The sequence below is a fragment of the Neurospora tetrasperma genome (genome assembly GCF_000213175.1).
Source record: "Neurospora tetrasperma FGSC 2508 unplaced genomic scaffold NEUTE1scaffold_6, whole genome shotgun sequence".
Taxonomy (NCBI): domain Eukaryota; kingdom Fungi; phylum Ascomycota; class Sordariomycetes; order Sordariales; family Sordariaceae; genus Neurospora; species Neurospora tetrasperma.
Window position 1 is genome coordinate 1,786,669 of NW_009799104.1, and position 13,999 is coordinate 1,800,667.

The 13,999-nt window shown below is 52.2% G+C and overlaps 5 protein-coding genes across 5 annotated transcripts in view; 3 read left to right on the forward strand and 2 right to left on the reverse strand.

Moving 5' to 3' along the window:
- Positions 1-298, reverse strand: part of NEUTE1DRAFT_103842 (uncharacterized protein) — a gene marked incomplete at both ends in the record, with an annotated part of 1,802 nt that extends 1,504 nt beyond the window's left edge. Inside the window, one exon of the mRNA XM_009856052.1 lies at positions 38-298. Coding sequence (XP_009854354.1) covers positions 38-298 — 261 coding nt within the window. The remainder of the gene's footprint in view (positions 1-37) is intronic.
- A 2,485-nt stretch (positions 299-2,783) lies between these two features.
- Positions 2,784-5,146, reverse strand: NEUTE1DRAFT_68998 (uncharacterized protein; the record flags this gene model as incomplete). The annotated part of the gene is made up of 3 exons (XM_009856053.1): positions 2,784-4,678; positions 4,743-4,820; positions 4,901-5,146. 3 exons carry the CDS (start codon positions 4,966-4,968, stop codon positions 2,947-2,949), a joined length of 1,878 nt encoding a protein of 625 aa, XP_009854355.1.
- An 834-nt stretch (positions 5,147-5,980) lies between these two features.
- Positions 5,981-6,255, forward strand: NEUTE1DRAFT_118167 (uncharacterized protein; the record flags this gene model as incomplete). Its single annotated transcript, XM_009856054.1, has 1 exon — positions 5,981-6,255. The coding sequence occupies one exon, from the start codon at positions 5,998-6,000 to the stop codon at positions 6,172-6,174; it is 177 nt and encodes a 58-aa protein (XP_009854356.1).
- Positions 6,256-6,709: 454 nt separating this feature from the next.
- Positions 6,710-8,605, forward strand: NEUTE1DRAFT_131932 (uncharacterized protein; the record flags this gene model as incomplete). The annotated part of the gene is made up of 2 exons (XM_009856055.1): positions 6,710-7,029; positions 7,160-8,605. The coding sequence occupies 2 exons, from the start codon at positions 6,925-6,927 to the stop codon at positions 8,321-8,323; spliced, it is 1,269 nt and encodes a 422-aa protein (XP_009854357.1).
- Positions 8,606-9,386: 781 nt separating this feature from the next.
- On the forward strand, positions 9,387-13,559 carry NEUTE1DRAFT_148735 (uncharacterized protein; the record flags this gene model as incomplete). The annotated part of the gene is made up of 2 exons (XM_009856056.1): positions 9,387-9,821; positions 9,885-13,559. 2 exons carry the CDS (start codon positions 9,552-9,554, stop codon positions 13,452-13,454), a joined length of 3,840 nt encoding a protein of 1,279 aa, XP_009854358.1.
- Between the last annotated feature and the right edge of the window lie 440 nt (positions 13,560-13,999).

The following is a 13,999-nucleotide window of genomic DNA, read 5'->3' on the forward strand; positions in this document are numbered from 1 at the left end:
GGGGGGGGGGGAATGTGAGTGTGGTAGGTAAACTAACATCAAGATACCCATCTTCCACCTTGGTACCATTCGCCAAGACGTGAACATAGACTTTGATCACCTTCTCCTCCACATCTTGGAGTTCTGCCTTTTGGAAGTTTGCCTTTACCGCAGTGAGTTTGGTCATGGCTTTGGTGGCCAGCGTGTTAAAGCTGGTCACCTGGTCGGGGGTCATGCCTGGTGTTCCGCATCTCCTAGCGAAGACGGTTGAAGAAGCCATCATGGCCGCCGCGGCCAGAGCTGCCTTGCTGAAGATCATCTTAAACCGAGTCAAGCAATTACAATAAACACAGGAATTCGAAAATAAAGAAAGACGAGAAGATGGCTATGGACCCTGAGACTTCCATCTTCATCAGGACCATTGGCAGGACATGTCCAAATTTATATGGATTTAGCACTGATATCATCGGTCGCTACGAATCGTGATGTTTGCCCGCTATGTTTTCCGATGACGGTTTCTCGTACATGGCAGTGTCATACATAGTGATAACCTGCAAGAATTGGGTATATCTAATGCCCATCCCGCCAACTTGGAAGTTGGTGAATAGAAATAGAATTTAGAGGCTGTGCTTTGCTTTGGCGTTGCGTTGTGCCACACGTCGTGATGTCAGTAGAGAGCTTGAAGCGAATAAACATGGTGATAGAGTGATGTTGTACTATAGGCCCTGGTCCCTGTAGCTGTAGGTACGCTACTAGTGTACATACAGCCTCTTGTGGGTTCAGGTTTGCGATCTTCCATAACACACTACCCGTACGTGGTGTTGGATAAACAGTCCGGATACTCACTAGGTCTGGTTTAGTATAGGCAGTCCATTACTGGTTTTGAATGTTGGCTCGAGACCTTGGGTCAACTTCCATACGTAGGCATATTTACTATGGTGAGACTTGTAAATATGCTATGCCAAGTAAATTATGTATTAGATCTTGCTGACGTCTTTCGGATCCGTACCTAGCCTTCCATTCAATACTTGAAGGGTTTGGGACAATTCGGAAGACATGTCGTCTTGTGTAGTAGTGGTACCCGGATACCAAGCTGACAAACAAGGAAATCAGTACTAAATCATATAAGCGTGTCCGGCCCATTTTCAACCAACTTGCCCGAATAATAGGGGTTTTGTCTTGGTTCGACCCAGCGGTACGCTGCTGGGAACGGAGTTCTTACACTCGTAGTGATGATTTCATCTGGCCTTGACGGGAAGTCGGGTAGGTAGGTAGTACCAGAACCGGGGTAGTTCAGAAGTGAAACAGTCTCGAAATGTTGGTCTGGTTCTTCATTGATATGTTCTTGAGGTTTTCCTAAGACATTCTGTAAGCATAAGACGTCATTTATTACACTACAACTAACTCAACTTGTCAGGATCCCGGATTCCGAGCGCGGTAAGACAGACTGCCATAGTGACCTATACGGCAACACATCTCAACTGCATCTCGTTCGATTTCTTCATGCTGGCGACCCGCTTATAGAGCACAAGCGCCTAGGAAAAGCCTTTATCGTCCGCATCCCAATCTTTCATTCAATCTTGTTGGGTATAGTGCTTAGTGGTTGATGGGTCAGTTGCAGGTAAGGAGATAGAGGCCAGGCGCGAATCCTTTGCGCTTCGCCCAAATCAAGCGCCGTCCACTCTACAGGCCACCCCATTGCCAAGGCGATGATTGATCTCCCCAATGCAGTTTTTAGCGTGTTTATTTGCTATTTCAAGGGGACACTCCCCATACACACTACATGTTGTAGCCTCCTCTGGGTACCGTACAGGTAGGTAGGTATTCTCGCTACCTCGAGGTAGCACGAACCTCAGTTTCGGTTTTCTCGCTGCAGGTTCGGTTGACCCCGAGACACGAATCCCAGACGAGACACGTGCGTCCCGTGGCAGCGTGCTCCCGCCCACCCGTCTTTAGTGCAACACTATGGAAGATACTAGAGCGTTGGGCGATGTTGCAGTGGTTCCTCGTTTGTTTCTAAAAGGTTGGTGGTTTGTCAGTATAAGACAGAAGAAGTCAGGCACTCCTGGCCCGGAACCTAGGTAAACTCCTATATGGGAGAAAGACAGATAGATAGTCGGCATGTCACACAGCTCGACAATTTCCCGAGGTGCGACGACATGAACTATACAGATACGACTCGTGACACATTCGGTGTACTGTGCTGCAGACTGGAGAGACAACGAAATTTTTGTTGCAGTGGTTATTATAGACTTCTCGAAAATGTGTCTAGATCATGGAATACCCGTGGAAACACAAAGACACGAACGCCGGAACTTGAGCAGGAATGCGAGGGACGAATATGGGAGAATTTGCCTATTCAATCATGAATGCGGGGTTCGACAAATTGGGCACGACAGAGGGGGGAGAATGGATGTGAAAGAGGAAGGTTCATCCAAAGGTTTAGAGGTCTGGTCGGGACTGCCCCTGATGGACAACAGGAAGTGGTGATGGGTCCAGGTGACCTGCGAATTCGATCATGCCTTCCTATTTTGAGTTTCTCACCCCGTGTTTGGGCGTCCCTTCCCCCTCGCGAATCGCCCACTGGTATTCATCCGAACCGGTCACTAAAGTATACTGAATGAAGATATGAGTAAAGAAGGTAAGGTACCTATCTTCCATTGAAGAAGAGGCTTGTGGTGGTACTGTACTGTAGTAGTAATGTACCTCGTGTAATTACCGAGCTTGAGATCCCCAGCATCCCGTCGGTACATCTGCCATTGTAAACATGGGCGGCATGAATGAAACTGCACTGATCGATAATGCAAGACGTCAACATCTTCCTTGCTTCGCTATTTCACGCCGCTGTTGGTGAATGTATCTGATACTACACGACATGCCACAGTCTCTCTCCGACCCTCTGGCCAAACTTTGCTCCCTAAAACAGACATCACCCCAATTTGAAACTCAACCCCCCATCTCCTCCCTCTACCCCCGCTGCACAACCTCCTCCTTGGCCTTCTTCACCACATCCACCCAAATCGGCGGCCGTCTCCTCCTATCAGCGCCCGCCTCCTCACACACGGCTCCAAACTGCAACAACTGCTCCTCTGCGCACCACTCTCCCATAGCCATCAATCCTACGGGCACCTCCCCTCTCCCTTGCACGTCCATATCGTTCACCAACCCCGACTCTGGACTGACAAACCCAGCGGGCACCGAGATACTCGGCAGTCCACAGAAATTCGCCAGCCAAACATACTCCATGCTCTGCAGCGTTCTATCCCCATCATTCACGCCCCACTTCAGCTCGCTCTTGCTCTTGATCGGCAAGCCCTCGCAGCTGGTTGTGGGGGTGACAATCAACATCCCCGGGTATTGCTGCCACAGCCAGGAGAGGTGCTGCATCAGGACGCGGCGCAGCTTCATGGCTAGCATGTAATCAGAGGCAGGCGTGACGGTACCAAGGGCGATAAGGATGCGGTTGCCGTAGGTCAGGTTGCTGGTTTCCGGGAGGAGGGTGGCGGCGTCGGTCAGAACGGTGATGGCGTGCGCGATTTGGCCCTCGGGAAGGAAGGGGATGTCTATTTCCACGGCCGTGTAGCCGTGGTCGGAGCAGAGGCGCCGGATCATGGTGTTACAGAGGGTTTGAATGGCGGGCGTGGCGCGAGCGAACCAGGCGGAGGGGATACCAAGGACTTTGGGGTGACTACCGCCATTGGGAGGGCCGGTCAAGCTGAGGCGCTTCAAGGGCGGGAAGGGAGAGGACGGGTGAGGCTTGCAGATAACTTGGAAGACGGTGGCGAGGGACTTGATGTCCGCAGCGATGGGACCGAGACAGGCGCAGGTCAGGCAGTGGTTTTGGCCGGGCTTGAAAGAGAGACGGCCGTGGGTGGGCTTGATACCAAACACGCCGCAGAGACTGGAGGGGATGCGAATGCTGCCGCCGCCGTCGCTGCCGAGACCGATAGGGATGAGACCGGCACTGACGGCATAGCCGGTGCCAGAGGAGCTACCGCCTGTGTAGTAGTTGGGGTTGTGAGGGTTTCTGGGAGTACCGTGAACCGGGTTGTTGCCGGTGGTGTCGAGACCGAATTCGTGCATGGAGAGCTTGCCGAGGATGATGGCGCCGGATTCTTGCAGCTTGCGCACACACCAGGTCGTGATGGAATCTTCCTCGTGGATGGTTCCCGTGTAGATATTTTTCGAGCCAAGGTTGGTTTCGTAGCCGTCAATGTCGTACTCGTCCTTGACACCAGTAGGAACGCCATCCAAGGGACCAAGAGAGCGTCCTTCCTTGTACCGCTGCGTCGACGCCGTTGCCGCAGCCAAAACTCTGTCCACCTTGCTGTCGAACCATGCTGAAGAGTACTCGGTAGGGTTCTCGACGTCGCGACGGATCAGGGGCAGCAGAGCTTGGGCAACGTCCAACGGTGTGAGTGCGCCTGAGAGGTAGAGTTTCCGATAGTCCTCCACTGAGTAATAATTTGCCTGGGGATATCTGTGGCGGAGGTCGTCTCGCTTGGCCGCCTCAGTTTCCGGGATTTCGTCATCCTCAAGGTCATCCTTAACTTCATCGGTAGTCTCAAAATCCGGATAGGGTACGATCTGAGGCTCAAACCATGGCTCATAGTCCTCAATATACGGGCGAATCTTGCGAAGGTCGCCGAAGCCGGCGTTGCGCCATATGATCTCTCTGATAAAGCGAACATATTCCAAACTGCATGATCGGTGTTGGTTCAGCATGCACATAAAGCGACTCTCTCTTGAAAAGAAGAACTTACATGAAGGCAGCGGCGCAAATGATCCAGCCGCGAATGGGCGGGTTGGACTTTCTCTCCACCACATATGGGACATCCGGACTGTGAATACCAGTCAGCACGTCTGCTTAATTTTCAGCGACGATCACAGCGACGGCTGCAGTATTGAAAGCTGAGCTTACCCTCTCAAAGGGTCTGGATAGTTCAACAGTCTTTTGGACTGTGACACCGAACCCATTTTTTGTGACATGACGCAAAGACCATGTAATTGGTGAAAAGTTCAGGTCGATGAGTGCTTGACGCTGCAAGGCAAGGAAAACTGCAGCAGAAAATGATGCGTATGCATGCAAAGATATGACTTCTTCACGTGCTGGCGAGAATGCGTGAACGGTGATGATACGACAAGGCCCGTTCCGTGTCCTTTTTTTCAAGTTACCAATTTTGGGCAACAAGAACTTGAGCCTTCAGTTGTTTTCGATGTAAACGTTTGGATAAGAGCGAGTGGATGTCTCTCCTGGATCTTTCGGTTTGATGCCTGATAGCGAACGGCGTGGCGACTGGTTCGTTGTGACTGGTGACTGGCACCAGAGGAGAAAGAACGAAGGACACGTAGGGTGTGGGTGAGTAAGGTTCAGCGACAAGTCAACTTGGTCAAGAGACACCGCGAGTCACGGTTGGTGTTTGAAAAGAGACAAAGCGTGACGGACGCTGTGAACTTGTGTGCGTGTATGTGTGTGTGTGTGTGCAATCTCGCCGGTAGCCTGATACTTCACCGTCCCTGCATGTTTCATCCTGAGGCTTCTATGGCAGTCTGACATCTGTCATCCGCTGCCTTTTGATATCTAGCATCAGGCACTTGGAGAATCAATCCCCATGTTGACTCAGGCATATGACATGTCTAGGGTCTATCATTGGTGCAACCATCGCCATTTGCAATGCAAGCGCTGTTGCGATGGCGCCTCTATGGAGATGGACGCTGTGGAATGACGACAACCGGAAGCGGTCAAAGTCCGATTGAATGGAAGCTAGTGGAGGTGTGCCCTTCCGCTCGGACTCTTCGTCGGCCTTCATGTTCCTGACTCTAGGGTCCCCGAGACGTCCGAACGACAACCGTGGATCGTGTCATCCAAAGTTTATATATAGAGTATGGTAGGTACCGGTATCTGTTGTTGCTTGTTTTGCATCATCACTGACATATGGCAGCTGAGCCGTGGTGCATGCATTTTTCAAAAGCGAGCCGACCCGCCCATCCACACGGCTTATTCCATTGCTTCGTTAAATGTCACTTGAGGCTCATGTCACTGTCAACGACACTGGAGAACTTGGACACTATTTTCCACTATTTGAGACTGATAGAAGGGGCTACAGCATAGCCCCCTTCAAGTTCTCGCTACAATGGCAGATCGGCCCATGGACAAGGTTCGTCGGTCGATGGTTAGGCCACCAGCGTGCTTGAGGTGCCCATGAAAACGAAGACCGTCGTCGTTGTAAACATGAGCCCGCTGTCAACGATGGGATGAACCGTGACCCAGCAGATTTAAGAAATGACTGTCCTGCTTCATAGTACGTGACTCTGCAAATTCTGATTCTCTCGTCCCAAGTCAAATAGCATGAATCGAGTCGATGCTGGAGGATCAACCTAATTATTGTTGACGACGTCAGAACCCGCGATGGGCCCCTGTTCAGCTCTTCAGCATCACAACCTGAAGACGGAAAGCGGATGATGACCCCGCAGTAGTCATGCGGGGTCTCAAAGCTGTTAAATGCAAGATAGAAAGAAAGCCTGCTCTTCTACAACTGGCTAACGTTATCTTAACTCAACTTTGTGCCCTGCACTCGCAACCTGAAAGGTTCCCCCGGCTACCTATCGGGGCCCGTTGCTTGGTCACCCCCTGGCGACCCCCGCTCCCACCGATTCACAGGAAAGCGGCCCAGGGCGAAAGTCGGGAAAGCGCAAACAGAAAAGCAAACGCTACCATAGGTTTCTTTGGCCAATTTTGACATTGGCTCATCCTCAGGTTGAATTTGGGCACCTCCAGTCAACACAATTCTCCCCTCGACACTGGGCCTATCTTAACAAACGATGAATAGTGAATTCCAGCCGTCTCGTCTTTTTTATCCACCTCATGTTCATGCCACAGCGCGAAACCAGCGGTATTCTATCACGCACATCCTTTAAGCGACGACCATAGCCTTTTCACCTGGGATGGGGGGAAGGAAAACGAAAAGCCATGTGAAGCCATCAGGCTCTCCCTCATATGAGGGAAAGGCTCGGTTGGAGTCTGTTGACTCCCTTCTGGAACAACTCTTTGTAGGTTCAAGCCGGATTGGAACACACAACACTTATCATATCATCATGTCACGGAATCTTTTTTTTTTTTTTTTTTTTTTTTTTTCTTCACAAAAAATCAATTGTTTAACCATGGATTCTTCAACTGCAGGAGGAGTTTCGAGATCTGGATCAGTCACTCATTCTTGCTATTACCCTGGAGCGAAACATCCAAACGGACTATGACGACATCAAGGACATTCTCAACACACTGGCGCAGACTGCTTCATGTGAGGCCTCGACGTCGTTCGACCCCTCCGGAATGGGCATGTCGGTCGAGGGGGCAAACGGTGATGAAGTCGATCACAGCATCATGTCCGAGTCTTTGGCTACGGAAAATGCCACAACGATATCCGACTCCATCTTCTCCTTCGAGTCCTCCTCGTCGTCCGAGGACCTCAAATTTTGCGATTCATCAGACCTGAACGAGCTGGATAAGGTCGAGCGACTTCGTCTGGTGTTTCCCAACTTCAAGGAGCACACCCTCAAATTTGTGCTTAAACAAAGCGGAGGCGACCTTGACAGGGCCTTTGACGATCTTCTGACCCGGCAGCACCTCCACGAGACGGGCCAGCTGCCCAAGGGACTGGATGGCTTTCACGAGCCACAGGGAAGCACCGCAACCCGCAGAGGCAAGAACAAGTCCAAGGACCAAAGCAGCAAAGGAAAGGCAAAACTTGCACTGAACTACGCAGTGGTGTTGCCGACAGTGGACAACGAGGAGTTGGAAGGGGCTAAGGGACCCATCCGACCCTCGCCGTCAACACGGCGCGGCGGCATGGCAAGTTCACAGGTTGTCACCACCTTTGAGAGGGCGTCTACCCTTGTACCAAGCCCAGACAGTGAGTACGGAGTCTCCAACCTCTACGCGCAGGCTTCGGCTCTTGCTCGCAAGGGACCGTTGGGACGACAAGGCGCCATCGTTTACACGGAACGCGCCCGGGAAGAAGCCCGTGCCGCTGCCGAAAGGATATCGCTGGCATCCGAACAACTAGTCAACCAGAGAAGCACATACTGCAGTATCGATCTACACGGCGTCACCGTTTTGGACGGGGTGCGCATTGCCAAGGAGCGAGTCTGGCGGTGGTGGAACAGTCTGGGCGAGCACCGTAAGTCCAAGGCCAAGATGGAGGGATTCACGGTGGTTACGGGTGTCGGTCGTCATAGTTCGGGTGGCGTCTCGCGTCTTCGACAAGCTGTGGGACTTGCCTTGAAGAACGACGGTTGGAAGGTCGAGACGTTAACGGGCCAGTTTTACGTCACCGGGAGGGTCTGATTGGTTTTGCGATGGGGATGAAGAGAGAGGGGATTATTTGCATATGTTGTCGCTGGGCTATTTTGGGTCATTTGCCTGTTCGCATGATAGCAGTGTTGAGCAGTTCATGGGTGTGATTTTTGGAAAAGTTGAGCTGGAGCGTAGAGGTATATTGTTTTGGTTATTTACTGCTTTGGCGTGTGGTCGTATTTGCGCTAGGATGTATTGATGATGATCAAGTAGAGATGATAGCGGATGTATGCTTTGAAGCACATATCAAGTATTGAGATGCTCTTGTCATACAAGTTTCTGTAGATAACCAACTAGTTAGTGTACATAGCTTGTACGTCGTCGTTGGTGACGGTGGCCAAGGACGAAGACGGTTCGACACGAACCCTTCATAGTAAATACTTGACCGCCTGCCGTATCCAGCTGTTAGCCAGGTCTTGGCCGGGATTCACAGCTGTGGACTTGTCCCGCGTGATCGATTCTCAGGGACTTGAGGGACAGGTGCATGAGTTGTCGCGGCCTGGGCTGGCGGCCTCTACCAGTCGTTTCCTACCTCGACGGAGTTCTCCTCCCACCTTTTGCCCCAGTCCGAAAACAGCCAATCAGAAAACACAGGGCGTCTTAGCTGCCTTCAGTTGATGACGCATGCATACCTAGTAAGTACCTAGCCAAACCAACGCGACCACAGCGCTGGCAGGCACGCAGGCACCTCATCAACTGAAGGGAAGCCCCAGGACCAGAGCGGGAGCTTCCAAGTCATCCGTTTCATGCCTGGGGCAGGGCAAGTGCCAGTTTCAATTTCCAGTTCCGGTTCAGTTTCCCATCTCCAACTCCCATTATCAATAATCGGAAAACAGACGGGAGGTTCTACCATCCATCATCGCCGTCTGGGATTCTGGTCCACTAATCAATCCACTATCGCCTGGACCCGACCCGATCATCTAGGTCCTCTCTCTATCTACCGAGACATCGACGGTCAACAACAAGTTGACGTCGAACAACTCGAAGCGACCATCAAAAGTGACCCCGAGGACCTTACCGTACCTCCATCGCTGATCTGACGACGACTATTGGTATCATACCATATGCAACCTGATACATAGGTCCTACATCAGTCTCCCTGGAAGAACGTTGGCCGGACCAACATTGAGCGGGAACTCCCCATTGCATCCAAGCCGCCGAGCGGCAACGGCAACGTCAATAATAGCGACGACGTCCTGCCCTTGATTGATTCTCGACCATGATAAAGCTATCCACGCTTGTCGTGGCCAGCGGCGGGCTCCTACTATCAGGTCTGGGAAGTGTCACAGCCGAGATATATACGCCAAAGCACGAAGCTGGACGATGTGCTATCAGAGGCCACTGCGGATCCAAGGGTCTCTTTGGGAGCCAGTTGCCCTGTGTTGACAATGGCTTGGCCGAGGAACCCGACGACTATCTCCGTCAACAACTAGTTGATCTCTGTGGCCCTAAATGGAGTACAGGGCCGGTGTGCTGCCTGCCTGAACAGGTAATCCCTCTTTCGGCTCGTCGGGTTAACCAAGCAAGATGCTGATATTGACCCTTACTGCAGGTCGACTCGCTCAAGTCCTCTCTATCGACAGTGAACCAAATAATATCGTCTTGCCCGGCGTGCAAAGACAACTTCTTCAACATGTTTTGCACCTTTACATGTTCTCCCAACCAGTCGCTGTTCGTCAATGTCACCAAGACGATTGAAAAGAAGGGCAAGGAACTAGTGACCGAGCTGGACCAATTGATTTCTGAAGAGTATGGAACCGGCTTCTACAACAGCTGCAAGGACGTCAAGTTTGGTCCTACAAACTCGAGGGCCATGGACCTGATAGGCGGTGGTGCCAAGAACTACACCCAGTTGCTCAAGTTCCTTGGCCAGGAACGCTTCGGTGGCTCGCCTTTCCAGATCAACTTCCCTGTCGAATACGCTGAGCCCGACATGAAGCCGTTGCCCATGAAGCCCAAGAAATGCAACGACGAGGACCCCAACTTCCGTTGTGCCTGCGTCGACTGCCCAGAGATCTGCCCCACGCTCCCGGACGTCGAACAGGCTGGGTCTTGCCATGTCGGCGCACTACCGTGCCTGTCATTCGCTTCCATCTTGACTTACAGCGTCATCTTGTTTATTTCCATCGCTGCCGTAGTCGGCCACATTGCCTGGAAGAGACATGCTAAGCGCAGGAGTGAAAGACTCCGTCTTCTCACTGATGCTGCCCCCAGCGACGACGAGGATGAGGGAGACTTGACCCAGAACGTGGCCATGATTGACCGCCCCCAAAAGACATATATTATCAACACATGGTGTGATTCTGCTTTCAGCAAGCTGGGATATATCGCGGCCACGTTCCCGGCCATTACCATTGTCACCAGCATTCTGATCGCTAGTGTCCTCAGTCTTGGCTGGTTCCATTTTGAGCTTGAAAAGAACCCGGCCCGTTTGTGGGTGAGCCCAACTTCACCAGCGGCCGAGGAGAAAGCCTTCTTTGACTCCCATTTCGGCGCCTTCTACCGCGCTGAGAAGGTCTTCCTTGTGAACGATACCAACCCCTCCGGTCCTGGACCCGTCCTGAGCCGTGATACTCTCCTCTGGTGGATGGATGTCGAGAAGAGCGTTGCGGCGCTCAAGGGTGCCAATTATGGAAGCAGTTTCCAGGACCTGTGCCTCAAGCCCACTGGTGATGCTTGCGTTGTTCAGTCAGTTGCTGCTTACTTCCAAGACGATCCCGACTCTGTTGATCCAGAGACTTGGCAGAGCACGTTGCGGACTTGCGCCGCGTCCCCGGTGGAGTGTCGCCCTGCGTATGGGCAGCCTCTTGACCCTAGCATGATTCTTGGCGGATACCCAGAGGGCGGCAACGTTGCGGAAGCTTCAGCTATGACTGTTACCTGGGTGTTGATCAATCCTCCTGAAAACTCTCCCGAAGTTGACCGTGCGATGGACTGGGAAGTGGCACTCAAGAACCGACTGTTGGAAGTGCAAGATGAGGCCAAAGAGCGCGGTCTCCGCCTTTCCTTCTCTACCGAAATCAGTCTTGAGGAAGAACTCAACAAGTCCACCAACACCGATGCCAAAATCATTGTCATCAGCTACATCATCATGTTCTTGTATGCTTCGCTCGCTCTTGGTTCTACTACCCTGACCTTCAAGGACTTGATCCGCAACCCGGCTGTCTCGCTGGTTGAGTCCAAGTTCACACTCGGTATCGTGGGCATCGTCATTGTTCTCATGTCAATCACTGCCTCGATTGGTCTCTTCTCCTGGGCTGGCTTGCGGGCTACCTTGATCATCGTCGATGTCATTCCGTTCATCGTTCTCGCTGTTGGTGTGGACAACATCTTCCTGATTGTTCATGAATTTGAGCGTGTGAATATTAGCTACCCTGACGACATGGTTGAGGCACGGATTTCTAGGGCTTTGGGACGGATGGGCCCCTCGATCCTCTTCTCGGCCTTGACCGAGACGGCATCTTTTGCGCTTGGTGCCTTTGTCGGCATGCCGGCGGTGAGGAACTTCGCCATCTATGCGGCTGGAGCTGTCTTCATCAACGCCATTCTTCAAGTAACCATGTTTGTTTCCGTGCTGACGCTGAACCAGATCCGCGTTGAGGATTCTCGAGCGGACTGCTTCCCTTGCATCCAAATCAAATCTGCTAGAGTCCATCTCGCCAGCAACGGTGCAGGTCCGGCCCCGGTCTATCTTGAGGCTCCCGAGGAAAGTTATCTCCAACAGTTCATTCGCAAGGTTTACGCTCCTCGCCTGTTGGGCAAGAAGACCAAGGCTGTCATTGTTATGATCTTCTTGGGCGTGTTTGCGGCTGGTGTTGCTCTGATTCCCGAGGTCAAGCTGGGTCTGGACCAGCGCGTTGCCATTCCAGACGATTCGTACTTGATTCCTTATTTCAACGATCTTTACGAGTACCTCAACACTGGTCCGCCGGTCTATTTTGTCACCAGGGAGTTTAACGCTACTGATCGGGCGCAACAGCAGAAGGTCTGTGCCCGCTATACCACGTGTGAGCAGATGTCGCTTTCGAACATCTTGGAACAGGAGAGGAAGCGGACTGAGGTCTCTTATATCTCGACGCCCACTGCCAGCTGGATTGATGACTTCTTTCAGTGGCTCAACCCCGAGAACGAGAGGTGCTGCATGGAGCGGCGGAGACCCTGCTTTGCGAATCGGACGCCGGCATGGAACATTACTCTTTCTGGCATGCCAGAGGGTGACGAGTTTGTCTACTACTTGAAGAAGTTCCTTAGTGCGCCAACAAATGAAGATTGTCCCTTGGGCGGACAGGCTTCGTATGGCTCTGCTGTTTTGGTTGACTCGGAAAGGGACACCATTCCGGCCAGTCACTTCCGTACAAGCCACATCCCGCTCCGCAGCCAAGAGGACTTTATCGACGCTTACGCCGCTGCCCGCCGTATCGCCAATGAGATCAGCGCCGAAACAGGACTAGACGTCTTCCCCTACAGCGTCTTCTACGTCTTCTTCGATCAGTACGCCAGCATCGTCTCGCTCACCGGCGCCCTCCTTGGCTCCGCCATCGGCATCATCTTCATCGTCGCCTCCGTCCTGCTCGGCTCCCTGGTCACAGCAGCAGTAGTCAGCTTCACCGTCGTCATGGCCATCGTCGACATCATCGGCGCCATGGCCGTCATGGGCGTCTCCCTCAACGCCGTCTCGCTCGTCAACCTCATTATCTGTGTCGGTATTGCCGTCGAGTTCTGCGCCCACATTGCCCGCGCCTTCATGTTCCCGTCTCGCTCATGCATGGAGCGCGCCAAGAACCGCTTCCGTGGCCGCGACGCGCGTGCGTGGACTGCTCTCAGCAACGTCGGTGGCTCCGTCTTCTCGGGCATCACGGTCACCAAGCTGCTCGGTGTCTTTGTGCTCGGTTTTACCCGTAGCAAGATCTTTGAGATTTACTACTTCCGTATCTGGGTCGCTTTGGTCATCTTTGCCGCCACACACGCGTTGGTCTTTTTGCCTGTGGCCCTGTCGCTGGTCGGAGGCGAGGGGTACGTTGACTCTGAGAGCGATGGAGGGTTGGAAGAGGATTTGGCGAGCCGACGGTATAGGGCTTTGGTGCCGGATGCTGATTCGGACTCGGAGGACGAGGGATTCTAGAATGGCCTTGCCAGAACTCCTAGTAGTGTTGTACGCAAGGGAGTAGATGGGCCTGTCACCACGTCAAGAGGTGCTTTGCGCAAGGGAACTGCTACGAATGGACTTGCCAGTGATGAACTTTTTGGGGTGGGGATCATGGCGGCTATTGCTCAAAGATGAGGTGTTTGATATATTTGAAAGGAGATATGGTATGTGACGTTTCAATGATGGAGATTGGAAGGTTGGATATTAATATGGAAGGTGTATTACTCAGGGAAGCAACAGCGGAGGGCTTTGCGCGGTGTTATTGGTATAATTGTTCCAGGTCTCTCTCGACTTCTTTGCAAATTCCCTTTCTTTTTTTGTGTCGTTATGCACTTGGGTATCTTTTCCTTCCTTTGCAAGGGAAGGGAGTAGTGAGAACGGGTTTATGATCTTGTATGATAAAGCATTTATCGGTCAGTACATGTAAAAAATCATGATTAAGCATAAAATATGAAGTTAATATGCGCTGGATTGATGGGTATGAAGTTTGGGTGTCTGTTTTTTTTTTTGGGGGGGGTTTA